The sequence below is a fragment of the Balaenoptera musculus genome, chromosome 18 (genome assembly GCF_009873245.2).
Source record: "Balaenoptera musculus isolate JJ_BM4_2016_0621 chromosome 18, mBalMus1.pri.v3, whole genome shotgun sequence".
In the NCBI taxonomy this organism is placed as follows: Eukaryota; Metazoa; Chordata; class Mammalia; order Artiodactyla; family Balaenopteridae; genus Balaenoptera; species Balaenoptera musculus.
In genome coordinates this window covers 4,875,372-4,889,487 of record NC_045802.1, presented here as the reverse complement: position 1 = coordinate 4,889,487, position 14,116 = coordinate 4,875,372, and the positions used below count along the sequence as shown (strand labels likewise).

Sequence of the window (14,116 nt, the reverse complement as noted above, 5' to 3'; positions counted from 1 at the left end):
ATTTGCCCATTTTTTTAATTGGGTTTTTTTTTTTTTTGTTCTTGAGTTGTTGGAGTTCTTGACTCTGGATATTTATCCCACTTGGTCAATAATCCTTTTAATATGTTGCTGAATTTGGTTTGTCGGTGCTTTGTTGAGGTTTTGCGTCTACTCGTAAGGAATATTGCCTGTAGTTTACAGAGTCTTAGTCTGGCTTCAGAGTCAGGGTAATGCTGGTTTCATAAAACGAGTTAGAAAGTGTTTTCTCCTCAATTTATCAGAAGAGTTTTACAACCCCTGGTTGTAAGTGTTCTGAAATAGTTGATGCTGAGGATTTTTCAGCTGAATGGTGTTGGCGGAGGGACTGACCCCTGGAACTTCCTGCTCTGTCCTTTCTGTGACATCATTCCACTTTGAGTGATGTTTTGGACAGGACTCCACGTGGTGCCAGCTGCAGTCAGTTCCTTTCTATGTTTGACAAAACTGTTTAAGTTTGATGATAATTTTAGTTTTTATTACAGTTAGCCCCTAGAATCTGGAGTATGAACTCTGTTGTTATAGTAACAGCATAAGTCAGTCAATAATTTACATAGTTTTGATTTCACTTCAACTTAATAATACCTTTTAACTATATGGTGATTTTCCTCTCAGGAATCTGAGGGACTTTACAAATAATTCACTTTACTGTAACATAGGATTTGGGGAAAATAGAGGTGCTCATGTTTTCATAAGTGGAAAAGCATTGCCCCACGTTTTCTGACTGAGCACCAGCACACAGGTCAGTCATCCAAGTCAGGTGTCTGGGGGTTGGCCTGGCGCCAGTCCAGGGCCCCTTGTTTTTTATAGAGCTGAAACATTCGGTAACACAGAATATAAAAACTGTCAAGAATGTGGTAGAAAAGGCTTAAAATGGTGAAACATTTCTTGTAAATTTTTTTGGCCATGCAGGTGAATCTCTGCATTGAAAGGTATGCAGAGATGATGTGGAAACCAAATCTTGCCCCCTTTTTTGGTCGTAGGTATGGCGCCAGTGATGGAGTTCAGATATAGCTGTGTTTTAAATGTTTTAACCGTCCATGAAGGTATTTTGTGAATTATTTGGCGTTGGTAGAAGGGTAGGATTTGTAAAATTCATTGTGCCCATTCAAATCATTAAGTATGTTTGGTCATGTTGGAGAATTTTCTTTCTGATGTTATTGTTAAGCTAAATGTGAAGGAGTTACAGAGTAATTCTTGCTAAAGAGGGCCAGTGTCACTGCTGTTACTTTGACAGAGTTGAATTAACGAGATTTTTTCAGTAATTCTTTGTCTCGTGATCACATACAGGTCAAAGCATGGGTTTTTTGGTTGTGGCACCAGGTCAGTGCCAACACTTTTCCATTCCTTGACTGACTTCAAAGATTTGAAATGAATCTATGTCTTCTTTTATTCTCTTCATATAAATATTCTCTACAAGTAACACACATTTAGCCATGAATTATATAACCAAACTTTTCGTTGTTGGAGATATTAGGTCAGATAATTTGAAGGTTGTAGCTTTTAGCTCACGTCTGATAGGAACATTGAATTTTAGTGGATATTTGAATTTTTAGAGGTTAAAATTATATGCCTATTGTTTTTGGTTTGGTCGTTAGTCATTGATTTACGGTAGTGATGCAGATGTGTAATTTGTTGCTTAGCTTCTTTTTTTTACGTGGCATGTCTGTACATGTATCACTTTTAGGTGAAAAGGATTACGTAAGTGCCGACTTCTGAGTAACTTTATTTATTTTTTTTTTAATAAATTTATTTATTTATTTATTTATTTATTATTTATGTCTGTGTTGGGTCTTCGTTTCTGTGCGAGGGCTTTCTCTAGTTGTGGCGAGCGGGGGCCACTCTTCATCGCAGTGCGCAGGCCTCTCACTATCGCGGCCTCTCTTGTTGCGGAGCACAGGCTCCAGACGCGCAGGCTCAGTAGTTGTGGCTCACGGGCCTAGTCGCTCCGTGGCATGTGGGATCTTCCCAGACCAGGGCTCGAACCCGTGTCCCCTGCATTGGCAGGCAGATTCTCAACCACTGCGCCACCAGGGAAGCCCCTGAGTAACTTTAAATTTTCAGTCTTTGGCCAGTGATTAATCACAGAACTGAGTTTTCCCGAAGAGCTTGGATGAGGAATTTTACACGTGTAATATGTGCTCCTGTGGTGGCAGTTGAAGGAGAAAGTAAGCTCCTTTAATTTCTTTTGGGAAGAATCCTGGGGGCGGGGTGTGGTCAGGCGGGTAGGAGGGAGGGTGAGACATACACACGGTGTGCACACCTACCGTTGGACAGTGAACTTGTACGGTTTCCCCTTCTTTGAGGAGCTCACGGAGACGGCTTCCGGAGGACCTGCCTCGGGCCCTGCCTCGTGCGCTGGCCTTGGGCTCTGACCCCCCCGCGCGGCTGAGTGTGGCTGGCAGCACAGCCTGTCTCGCCAGGGTGGCTCTGCCCCGTGAGGCCGCTGCTTCTCAGAAGCACTCGCAGCCCCTGTGATCTGCTGCAACAGGGCAGCGCCGTCTTAGGTCCGGGCCAGTCCGGGGGTCCTTTGTCCTTTCTGTGGAGCCCGTTTTAGCTCTGATGGCAGAGCTACAAGCGGAGAAGGCCACTGTGGCGGGCCTAAGATTCTTAGAATGACTGTCCTGAGTGTGGGACCCCCAGATCCTTCCTCAGTCACTGTGGGAATTTCAGGTTTTCGAGGGGTCCAGCCCAAGGTGGGAGTAGGAAGGGGCAGAGGGACTGCATGTTCAGTGCCTTCTGTGCCAGGCTTCGCTCTAAACGCCTTCTGTCCACTTGGTGGAAACAGGCCACGGTGGGGCTGTTGTTTGCCCTGTTTGGGAGATGGGGAAAGTGGGGTTCGGGGTGAAATAGCTTGCCCTAAATTCACACCTTCAATGTGACTCTATATTGCTGCTAGCTGTTTTAGAATTGAAGCATTTTAGGTTTTCAGTAGGTGCCGCACATCTGGTCTCTCTCACCTTGCTGGTGAGGAAAGTGAGCAGTGATTTGCAGAAGGTGACGCCGCTTAGTTGTTCATGCGTTAGAACCAGGCCAGGAAGGCGGGCCTCCTGGTTTGTGGGCCTCGCTCAGTGCCACACAGCCTGAGCTGGAGGGGGACGTGCCCTCACGTGCATCAGGGCACGTGCAAAGCGCTGATGAAAATACCTCTGAAGGAAGATCGAGGCTTGGCTCTTTTCATTCCATCTGTTTGTGAAGCCTTCCCCAGATTCTCCAGCGCTCAGTGTCTTTCCTGTCCTGACACCCTGTAGTGCATACTGTGTTGTAGCAGAGCAGTTTGGTATCTGTTCTCTCCTTTATGACTTTAGATTTATTTTAAAAATAATTTTCTACCTGTCATCATGAAAAACTAACTTTTATTCACGGTGTACTCCCCAATTGGATTATGACTTTGGCAGTTTCTCTTTATCCTTTTTAATGTATATCAAAAGTTTTCGGATTTGAACCCACAGTGAAGATTAGTTTTACAGTTAGACCTCATATATGCGTACTGGAGTATTGGAACAAAAGTTCCACAAACCATTGTTTACTCTTGGTAGGGAGACGTACTGTCATCTGTTCTGCTTTACTGAAGAAGAAAATGGTGGTTGTGACCCACTGAATTGTTCTCACCCCCACCCTCCCGCTAACGGGTGTGACCGTTTGAAAATAACGTTCCACAGCTTTGGGCACAGGGCTGGGCAGAAGTACTCAGATGCTTACCGAGGTTCATCTTTTCTGAATGACTGCTGCTTTGAGATGATTTTTATGATGCCTGAAACTGAGGGTATGGAAATGGTTTGTTTTTTCGTTAAAATGTGTGTTGTCTTTGATTGAGTCTGAGGGATACAGCGTTTTCCGGGAGAACAGGCATGGACTTTCAGCCCTCTCTTTCTTCTCCGTTTTCTTGTTTAGGAGGCAGAAACTTGTTTCTCACATCGTCTTACTTTGGAATCATCCTCTTACGGCTCGCATTCGTTTCCTCTTCGTTGTGTTCATGTCCTCACATCGGCTCTTCCTGTGCCTCCAGAACTGTTCTTAGTTTGCTAAGGTCACTTGCTCCTTTGATCATCAGGAAGCCTTTCCTGCCTGTTCTGGCAGTTCTCCTTTGGGCACTGACCTGATCTGACCCACTTCAGTATTCAACTTGGAATGATAAACGCTGGATTCTAAGATATGACTTGAAGCACAGAAGTGGGGAAAATGTATTTTCTCATGTTTGTATTAAATACAGACTATCTGCTCTAAAGAACTGTAACTATCTAATGTAAAGAAGGAAGTGCCGGCCGTATCTGTGGGTTCCACATCCGAGGATTGAAAATATTTAGGAAAAAAATTCTGGAAAGTTCCAAAAAGCGAAACTTGAATTTGCTGTGTGCTGGCAACTACTTACGTAGCATTTACATTGCATTGAGTATTGTAAGTAATTGAGAGATGACTTAAAGCATACGGGAGGATGTGCATAGGTTATACTCAAGTACTGCACCACTTTACATAAGGGACTTGAGCATCTTTGGATTTTGGTACACGTGGAGGTCCTTGGAACCAATTCCCCACAGATACTGAGGGACGACTGTATTCTTGATAAGTATGTTTTCTTGATGGAGATGTTCATCTTTTAGGTTTTCATCATTTTTTATTTCCTACTAAAATGTATTAAGTACCCTGTTTTCTTAAACAGTATACACTGAACATAATTAGCTTTTCAAAATGATACGTCTTCGTAGATACCATTTTTTTACCATAGTCTAGCTTTCCATTGTGGAAGAGATTTCCTTAATTTACTTTCTTGAAAACATTCCTGGGTATCAGTTTGCTTTTGTGTAATTGTTTCTTTCTCATAATGGCAGATGCAGGGCAGTCAGATGTGTGTTTTCCACAGTTGACTGTGTAAACATTATTTAATCAGAAGCAGCTGTCTCCCAAGTGATTTTCTTTTTTCCTATTTGCAGATGGTATCTTCAAAACATAGGTATCCTTATCAACAAATAAAGGGTATCCTTATAGTTTCAACTTATTCTTCTTTTGCTTGGGTGGTTATTTTTGGCATGATTCAGCTTTCTAAGAATCATACTAGGTAGGTTTAAGGAGGCACTTACTCCATGGCCTGCAGAGTCTTACATGGGATGATTGTTTCTGAGGATGATACTGTGCTAACTTTCATCCAGAACCTTGTTAGTGTCTGACCTTTAATAGACTGTGCAACGTTTTATCCTTAATGTTTTAATAAGATTGGAAGAGCCGGTAGGTTCACACATTGTTAGAAATGTGGGGATGGAGGTACTATAGAGATAAGATCTTATGAGATAACCCAGGTCCCAAGAGAGAAGCATTTTTTCTCAAGGTATTACAGCTAGTTAGTGGCATGGCCAGAGCCAGACTCAAGCCTGTAGCTTTGCTAGTTGAGTGCTATTTTTAGCGTACCCTGCTCTCTCTCAGTAGCTCCATAATGGCTCCATTTTTCTGTGAAATTTTTTCCGTAAAACAATACTTCCTATTTTTAATAAACCTTTAGTTTCAATTAGTAGCATTATATTGACAGGGATATTGATTTTAAAATATTATCCAATATTAACCTTGTTTCTCAAGCACAGCCGTTGAGGTTATTTTTCTTTATGATTTTATTTATTTATTTATTTTATTAAACTTTTTTTTTTTTAGGAACAGTTTTAGTTTCACAGCAAAATTGAAGGGAAAGTACAGAGATTTCCCATATACCTCCTGCCCACACGTGCACAGCCTCACCCCTTGTCAACAGCCCCTCCAGAGTGGCACACTTATTACAACTGATGAACCTATGCTGACACAGCATAATCACCTAAAGTTCATAGTTTACACTACAGTGTACCCTTGGTGTACATTCTGTGGGTTTGAACAAATGTATAATGACATGCATTCATCATTATAGTATCGTACAGAGTATTTTCACTGCCCTAAAAATCCTCTCAGCTCTGCCTGTTCATCCCTCCTTCTCCTTAATCCCTGGCAACCACTGTTGTTTGTTGTTGTTGTTGTTGTTTTGAACTGTCTCCATAGTTACCATTGAGTTTTTAACTTTCAATTAATTTTTACATTTAAAAGTTTTATAATTTTTATATTTAGAAGTTTTATTTGGTTCTTTAAAAAAATCAGCTTAGGCTTTAAATTCTCATCTTTGTTCTTATAATCAAGCTTTTGCTATTTCTTTGCACATATTAAGCATTTGTTTTATATCATGTCTGAAATAGTCCTGGTATTTAACATCTTGAATCTAATTCTGCCGTCTGTGCTTCTGCTGGCTTTTACTCGTGGTGCTTTGTTTTTCTGTTTTTCTGTGTATGTGTGATTTTTGATTGCGAACTCAAATCTCTTGGAGGTTTATTTGTGGGAATTCTTCGTGGGGTGGATTGAATTTGTCTTCTAGAGTGAGTTTGTAATTCCGTTGGTTGCTAGTTGTAGGGTGGAAGAGGGCACTGTCAACTCAGGACCTCTTTGAATTACATTTTCTGCCTAATTTTGTTTGTTTGTAAGATCATATAGCACGTGTGAATTTGGGTCACAAGCTTTGATTAGGGCCAGCTTGTGGTTATAACTGTTGGGAAGATATTTATCATCTCCCCCACTCCCACACCAAGGACAAGTCAGGCAGGTTTCATTGCCGTCTCCTTCTGTGGTGCAGGGTTATTTCTCATTCCCCCTTAGCTGAAGACGTAGCCCTCTTGGGCTCACTGTCGTGCTGGGGTCTTCTGCTGGCCTCCCTGTCTTTGGTGGGCCCTAAGCTTCAGCACCGGTTACCATGCTTTGTTCCATCCAGCTGTCAGAGTAGGGTGCACAGGTCACTAGTGTTGGCAGGTGACCTCCATGTAAAATCTGTCTTTGGCATTTGCTTATCTCCCAGGGTTCTCCCATGGCTTCGTTTTTTGGTTTCTGCAGATTCCTTATTTTCTCACCAGCTCAGTAAATTATTATTGTTTTAATTAAAAGATTCATTCACCTTTTGGTTGTTTTCATCAGGAGGGTCACGAATATCTAATTACTTCTTCTTGATGAATTTGTAGTAATAGGTACTGAGTCTAAAATAATCTTATGTAAGTTCCAAAAATGGAGACAGAACTGTCAGAAAGAATGTCTTCTTCCTTCTGAGCGTGTGTGTTCTCAGACAAAACAAATGAATCCTGATCCCCAGGAAAGCTTTAGAGCAGAAATTCCTAACTGAGAACACCAACATTTCTTCCCTTTATCCCAGTAAAGAATCGTGATTTTGTAAAGCATTGTTAATTGCAGTAGGGTCATGTTTCTCAAGTGTGGGGATGCAAGGCTGTTCAGAGCCATTACTATTGGATGTTGACTTGTTCTAGGCTCAATTTAAATCTTGCGGTGCTTGACTGACTGTTATTTGACATGATAGGGTGTGTCAGCCTTCAATAAAATCTTCAAGGGATGATGTTTGAGAACTCTGGTAAACGTACTAAAAATTGTGAGGCAAGTTTTCGGCTTCGTGGTGGTTTTTCACCAGTTATATCTAACTGTAGTATTGAAAACACTTAAATTTAAAAAAACACTCATCGGAAACTGGATTGCTTTGTCTACACTTTGCCTTTGTAGTTGGCATTTGGCTAGAGGTAGACACGTGCTCTGGTCGTTTCTGCAAGAAAGTCTTGAATTCCTGCCGCGGGACTATCCTCCTGTGGTTCACGGAGTCCGCTCTGCGGCGTCATTATGCTGTACTGAGGTATAGCTTACTGTGCTGTGCCTTACTTTAGAACTGTCGCCAAGCAAATTCTGCCCTCTCTGTCCTGTCCGTTTCCCTCTGCTGCCCTTGCTGTGTCTGCAGCCACAATCCCTCCCTGTCGAATCGTGTTGCTCGGCGTGTGTCAGTTGGCTTAGAATCCCCTGGAGCTTTGTGTTAATACAGTAGTGTCCTCAGAAGTGTCGATAAAAGTGATTGGGAATATGGCAGTGTTAAGTTAGAAGACACTTTAGAAATTACCTGATCTTCGGCTGTGAAAACCGAAGTTTGTGTAAAGGCTTACTTGAAAACCCAGCAGATAAGCTTAGAGCTGGGGGTTTGGAAAATTGCTGAGGAGACTGGCCCTTTTATTTTGCAAATAAAAATTCTTAAATTACCAGAAAGGTTAAATGACAGTGGTCTGAGTTTCCACTTCATCGCACTTAACCTCCTCCTCAATCCAGCCTCGTTGGATTGTGGTTCTGCTGGTGGTTAGGCTTTCGGGGAGTATTATGAGGGTTCTTCCAGGGGCCGTGTTGTGGAGTTGGCCAGATTGAGGAGATGACCTATTTTTTTTATGAAGCTCCCTCATTTTCTCCTTCTGATTTTTGTTTCTTTCTCTTGTTATTTCTTAGCTATTGCATGGAGCCGGTCATATTTATTAATATTACTGGCCAATGAGAGTAGCTTTTCTTCCCCTTGGAATTGAAGGGAAGGGAGAGAAGAGAAGCAGCATTTACGGACACCGGCTCACGTACAAGGCACAGCCAGATGCTTTTACAGAAGCTTCAACTCAGTTTATTCGTAGCCACTCTGTAAAGTAGTTGGTGCCATTTCCCTCTTACCCTTAGGAACTTGAGGCACAGAGAGGCTAAGAACTTGAACCGTAGTCAAAACTACCCTGAGGCCAGGATGGGTGGGGGAAGGGCTTTCTGAGCAGTGCCTGGAAGCGTGTAGGGACACCAGTGGGACATCGGGGTGGTCAGAGCATACGGGTGTGGCATGCGATTGGTGTTAGAGCGGAGAATGCGCACATGGTGCTCTGTTCTTGCTTCATCCCGAGGGCCAGAAATGCTTTCCCCAGGTATGTGTACTGGCATTTTATTGTCCCAAGTACATAGATGCATGAGGTTGTACTTTGGATATTAGCACCTTTTCTTGTCTTTTTTTTTTTTTTTTGTGGGAAAGGGGTTATACTCATTTGAATACACCAATATCAGTTTAAATTCTTACATCTGGCTTAGTGATGGTTTTCAACATATGTGAGGAAATTCTGCGACAAGATACTTGAGCTGGCGGGGGCGGAGAGTGGGCTTGTAGCCTTCCACCAAGACGGTTCTGTTCAGTGGATCTTGAAGTTGCTGTTATAACCGAATTTCATGTCGTTATAAAACAGTTCATGGAGAGCCAAATTTAGAAATAAATAGTATCTGTGAACTAGTGATTGTGTCAGGGATTTATATAAAGCCGACTAGTAATTCCTAAATTAAAAAACTAAAGACAGTATCATGTATATATAGAAGTGCTGGATGGCTGGAGGGCATTTTAGAGGAAATGTCTCGTTTGGGTGGGACTTGACCACCAACCCACCAGGTCCCTTTCATCAGTACTCATTTCAGGCCCGTCAGGAAGTCGAAGAGGCGTCGCCTGACGAAGGTCTGGGCTTCCCAGGCTCAGGAAACAGCAGGGGCGGGCTATGGGCACCGGTGGTGGTGACCATGGCCACACCCTTGGGGAGGCATGGTGTGTGTGTCGTGTTGTCGTCCTGTGTGCAGCTCCGCAAGGTGGTGTTCGGCTGTTTTGTGAGTAGTATCAGTTGTGTTTGTCTGGTAGTGTGTGTTCTTGGGAATTGCCAGGTAGACTCATGCAGAGTTACTATGGTTTCAGAACGGCTTTTACTTCCCTTTCAGGCGACGTCCTGAGCCCATTTGCTAGTGTGTGCCGGTGCTCAGGGCCTGTGTGCTGCCCATCACTTCCCCCGACTCCGCGTCCCTTTTCCTTCGGAGACCTCAGAGGCGCAGAATTGAGTCGGTCGTGTTCCTGAGACCGTGACGCACGGTTACTGCCTGGGCAAGGCCCCTCTTTTGCTGGGCTTTATTTTATGTTTTCCTTTTTGCCCTTCACCCTGCAGTTCCACATCCCGGCCCTCTTCTTCCAGCCCCACTCAAGTGTGTTTCATGTACATTCTTCCAGCCCGTTTGCCATGTACTGTTTTATATATGTATGTGGTAGTGGTCTATGTTGATCTCGTGTTTACTTTGTTTACTTAATATTATGTTTTTGACAAATATCCATGTTTTTGTATGTAAATCTAGTTCATTTATTCTGACTGCTACATGGTGTGCTGTCATTTTATAGACCATCTAGATTGCGGTCAGCTGTGCAGTGGTCACTGACCTTTCAGCAGACGTTCTTGTCACCTTTAATTCTGTGTGAGAATTTTTCAGGTATATACCTCTGAAGAAGTGTTAGGTCACTGAATATATGCATATTTACTTTCACAGAATTTCAGCTCTCTGAGATGGCTGCTCTGAGATTACACTCCTGTTAGACCATGTGGTACAGCAGGGGCTCTCATCCGTTACTTAAAACAAGGAGCAGGATTTGATATACTTCCTTGATCCAGGCTTTGTCCATGAGAACGTTCCTGCAAACTAGTTTTTAGTCATATTATTAAAACCCTTTATTCTTCACTATCACCCTTTATTTTCTTTCCATAATGTTAGGTAGTTATAGGGAACAAGAAAATTACTTTAAGGGTTTCTCTGTAATGTGTATATAATTGTGACAGTATTGGGAAAATACTGTAAATACTAAGATTTCTGTTTTTCATTTTATAGGGCGCCAATGCCTCGGCATTAGAGAAAGAGATTGGTCCAGAACAGTTTCCAGTCAATGAGCACTATTTTGGATTAGTCAACGTAAGTATCCGTTGATACGTAGCCTTCAGATTATGCTGGGAAGTAGTGTTAAGAATGATGAATGCAGTTCATAATTTATTAAAGGAAATTTGTTCCTTTGTATCAGTAGACTTAATGCCAAGAAACGTGACTTGGAATTTCAAAATTATCTCTAATGGGAGGGAAACAACATTGCCTGAAGTCTTTTTTTAAAAATTTATTATTTATTTATTATTATTATTATTTTGGCTGCGTTAGGTCTTTGTGGCAGTGCGCGGGCTTCTCACTGCGGTGGCTTCTCTTGTTGCAGAGCCCAGGCTCTAGGTGCACAGGCTTCAGTAGTTGTGGCTCGTGGGCTCTAGAGCGCAGGCTCAGTAGTTGTGGCACGCGGGCTTAGTTGCTCTGCCGCACGTGGGATCTTCCTGGACCAGGGCTGGAACCCGTGTCCCCTGCATTGGCAGGTGGATTCTTAACCACTGCGCCACCAGGGAAGTCCCCATTGCCTGAAGTCTTAAGAGTCTTGGAACAGTTTCTAACTTGTCAGCCTGATTTTTTTCCTATTTTGTGTCAGAATTTTCTCATAACCAAAATTTCATATGGCCTAGACCAAATGATCTCTTTGATTCTTTGAGAATTATTTACGTGTCTAAATATAAGTGGTCCAAATGTACAGATATAAATATAGTTTTGTAAATGCCCCCATGTGTCTATAGAGTCTTTGTCAGTTTGCTTCTGGTGTTATCCCAGTGGTATAGATTTAAAAGTGTAAAATATAAGAAAAAAACATAGCCCTGCCCTTGGTGGAGGTAATCCTTGTAATTATACATTATTAAAACTTTGGAAGAACTTTCTTTAGAATTTTTAACTCTTTCCTGAATCATGAGAAAACACCACAAATCTTTGTTATATAGTTGTCATGGTCGTTTACGCTGTACTGTACTGTTAGCTGGACCCATGGTGAGTGTTTTAAAATATGTGTATTGGTGATAATGCAGGTAACGTAAGTTATATTGAACAGATTGGTGTGTTACTGAGTACTAGCACGTCATTACGTACAGATAGATTTCTTGTGCGATTTGAGGAGGGCAATTGCAGTGGTATGTGTGTCTCGCCTTGCTTGGGGACCCTTCCGTGTCTGCGCTGGGCGTAAGCTAGTAACACAGGATCAGCAGTGCCCACCGTCCTCCTCTTCCCCTCCCTAGAGGAGGCCGCTCATTAGTCCTCGGGCTATTTGTTCTGGAATGTATCCTTACAGCCTAAATAAGGTACTTATACTGCCATTAAAAAAAAAAAAAAATCTACTGACTTCCTGTTTTGGCAGATAAGAAACTTCACTCTCTTTTCTCACCATCCCTGCCCAACTTCACTTTCCCCCGTTCTCCCAATATGGAATTAATCATTGCTTTATTTTTCCATGTCCTGAACTTTCATTTATTCTTCCCAAAGCCTTCAGCAGAACTAAAGAAAGCCAAAAAGACCTTCTCAATATCAGTTTCCACCGAGCCGTGCCTGTCAGGTACCACCCAGCCCCCTGTCCTCCTGCTGTGCAGCTTCTGCTTGGCAACGTCTCTTCCATCGCCCTTCACATTCCCTGCACTTGTGTCCTTTCCTTCATCCCGACTTCTTTCCGGGTTTTCCCTCCCTTGCTTTGTGGAACACATTCTGTAGATGCTTGTTTAGGAAGTGTGCGTGGATACAAACTTTGATATCTTGTATATTTAAGACTGTTTTGGTTATTGTTAGAGCTAGATATCCATCCTAGGTTACAACCTTCCTTCAGAATTTTTCAGGGCTTACTCCGCTGCTTTCTGGCTTCTGTTGATGCTGAGAGGGTGGATGCCATTCTGGTTCTCGATCTCTTATGTACGGGGCTTTTTTTTTCCCCTTTACAAAGTTTTTGGGAGGCCTTAAGGATATTCTCTATCCACAGTGTTCTGAAATCTCATCGTGTGTCTTGATGGGGACCCTGTTGTGCTGAGTGTTTATGGACCCATTCAGACTGATGATTTATTTCCCTCAGTTGTAACACATTTCTGATACTATTATTGGGGTGATTTTCTTCCTATCATTGTAATTTCTCTGGTTTTTTTTTTTTGTTGTTATGGTTGGTTGTATATTGAAACACTTAGACTGACTCTTTATTTTTCTTATTCTCCCATTTTTGATCATCTGCCTTATTCTACATTTTAGACTATATCTTCAACTTTTTTGTCCAGCTCATTGCATTTTTTTATTTCTTAGAATGTTACTTTTTTTTCTTCTCTTGTTTCATGGGGGCAGTATTTTCTGTTCCTTTTCTCAGGATGTCATTTATAGTTTTTGCTGTTGCTGAGGTTTTCATGCTTATTGGATTGCTTCTGAGACCTTGGAGTTTATTCCCCGCCCCCTTTTAAACTTTGGTATCTTTCCTGTTGGAAGCTTTCCTCAAATTGTACTCATCTATAAGGGTGAAATGCCGAAAGGATGACTGGGGCTTCTTGTGTTGTGGTGGGGCTGCTCTTTCAGTCTAGAGTGGCCCCTGGCGAATGCCCCTCCCTCCCACGGCCCCCACCCCATTTCAGTAGCTGGAGCCGTTTCTCTGGGGCTGTTTGTCTTCTGCCTGGAGGCCTCCTCCAGTGCCTGTCTGGGGCGGGGGGGGGGGGGTTATTCGGGGTTTTATTTGGTCCTGTTTCCTGCTCGGTGCCTCACTGCTGTCCTTAAGGGTTCTCCACCCAGAGTCTCCTCTTCATCTTCTGTGGAGACTAAACCTGCAGCTGAAGGAAGAGTTGAGTGCCAGGGGGTCTAAATGGTCCTTTTAAAGACTGACGACCAGACTTGTGTTCTCAGAGGTCCCCACCCCACAAAATGTCTCTGACCCTTTAGAGGTGAGTCCATTGTTTCCCATTTGTCTCTTAGAGACTTTTGGGCTACTTCTCCTCTGTCTGCCTTCTGTTTTCTGAAGTTCACTGATATCTCTAGTCTGTCGTTGTCTTCTTTGGCCTTTTGAGTTTTTGCCTCATCTGTTCTTTTACTGTCATTTTATTGCGGTATCATGGGGAGGAGAGTTAAATGAATATATTTAATTTTTCTTGTTTATTGAGCAGTCTGGCCTCTACTTCTAATATCTGAAATGCTCGTACTCACAGAGTTGTCTAGTGATCAGAAGCCTCATTTCAGTTCTGGGGCTGGCAGACCCCAGTTCTTCAGTCTCATTGCCCTTTCCCTGTGGCTGGCTACCACCCTTATTTGGCTCAGCCTCCAAAGCTAATTTGTGTCTTAAATCGTAGAAAAGTTGTGCCCATTTTTAGTGTCCCAGAAGAACCCATTTTCCTTAGAATAGTAGTTATTTTCTGTATTGAAGGGTGTTTTCCCTTTACCTTCTCCAGCATAAACATTCCAATCTCTCCATTTTGTGTCTAACTAACTTTTTTGCAGATAACCTCAAAACAAGTAAACGAGTCTTTTTTTTTTTTTTTATAAATTTATTTATTTATTTATTTATTATTTTTGGCTGTGTTGGGTCTTCGTTTCTGTG

At 42.4% G+C, this 14,116-nt stretch overlaps 1 protein-coding gene across 1 annotated transcript in view; it reads left to right on the top strand.

The window, feature by feature from the left end:
- USP12 (ubiquitin specific peptidase 12) overlaps positions 1 to 14,116 on the top strand; it is a 79,386-nt gene that overhangs the window by 24,874 nt on the left and 40,396 nt on the right. Inside the window, exon 2 of the mRNA XM_036831641.1 lies at positions 10,543 to 10,623. Within this exon, the coding sequence (XP_036687536.1) occupies positions 10,543 to 10,623 (81 nt within the window). The remainder of the gene's footprint in view (positions 1 to 10,542; positions 10,624 to 14,116) is intronic.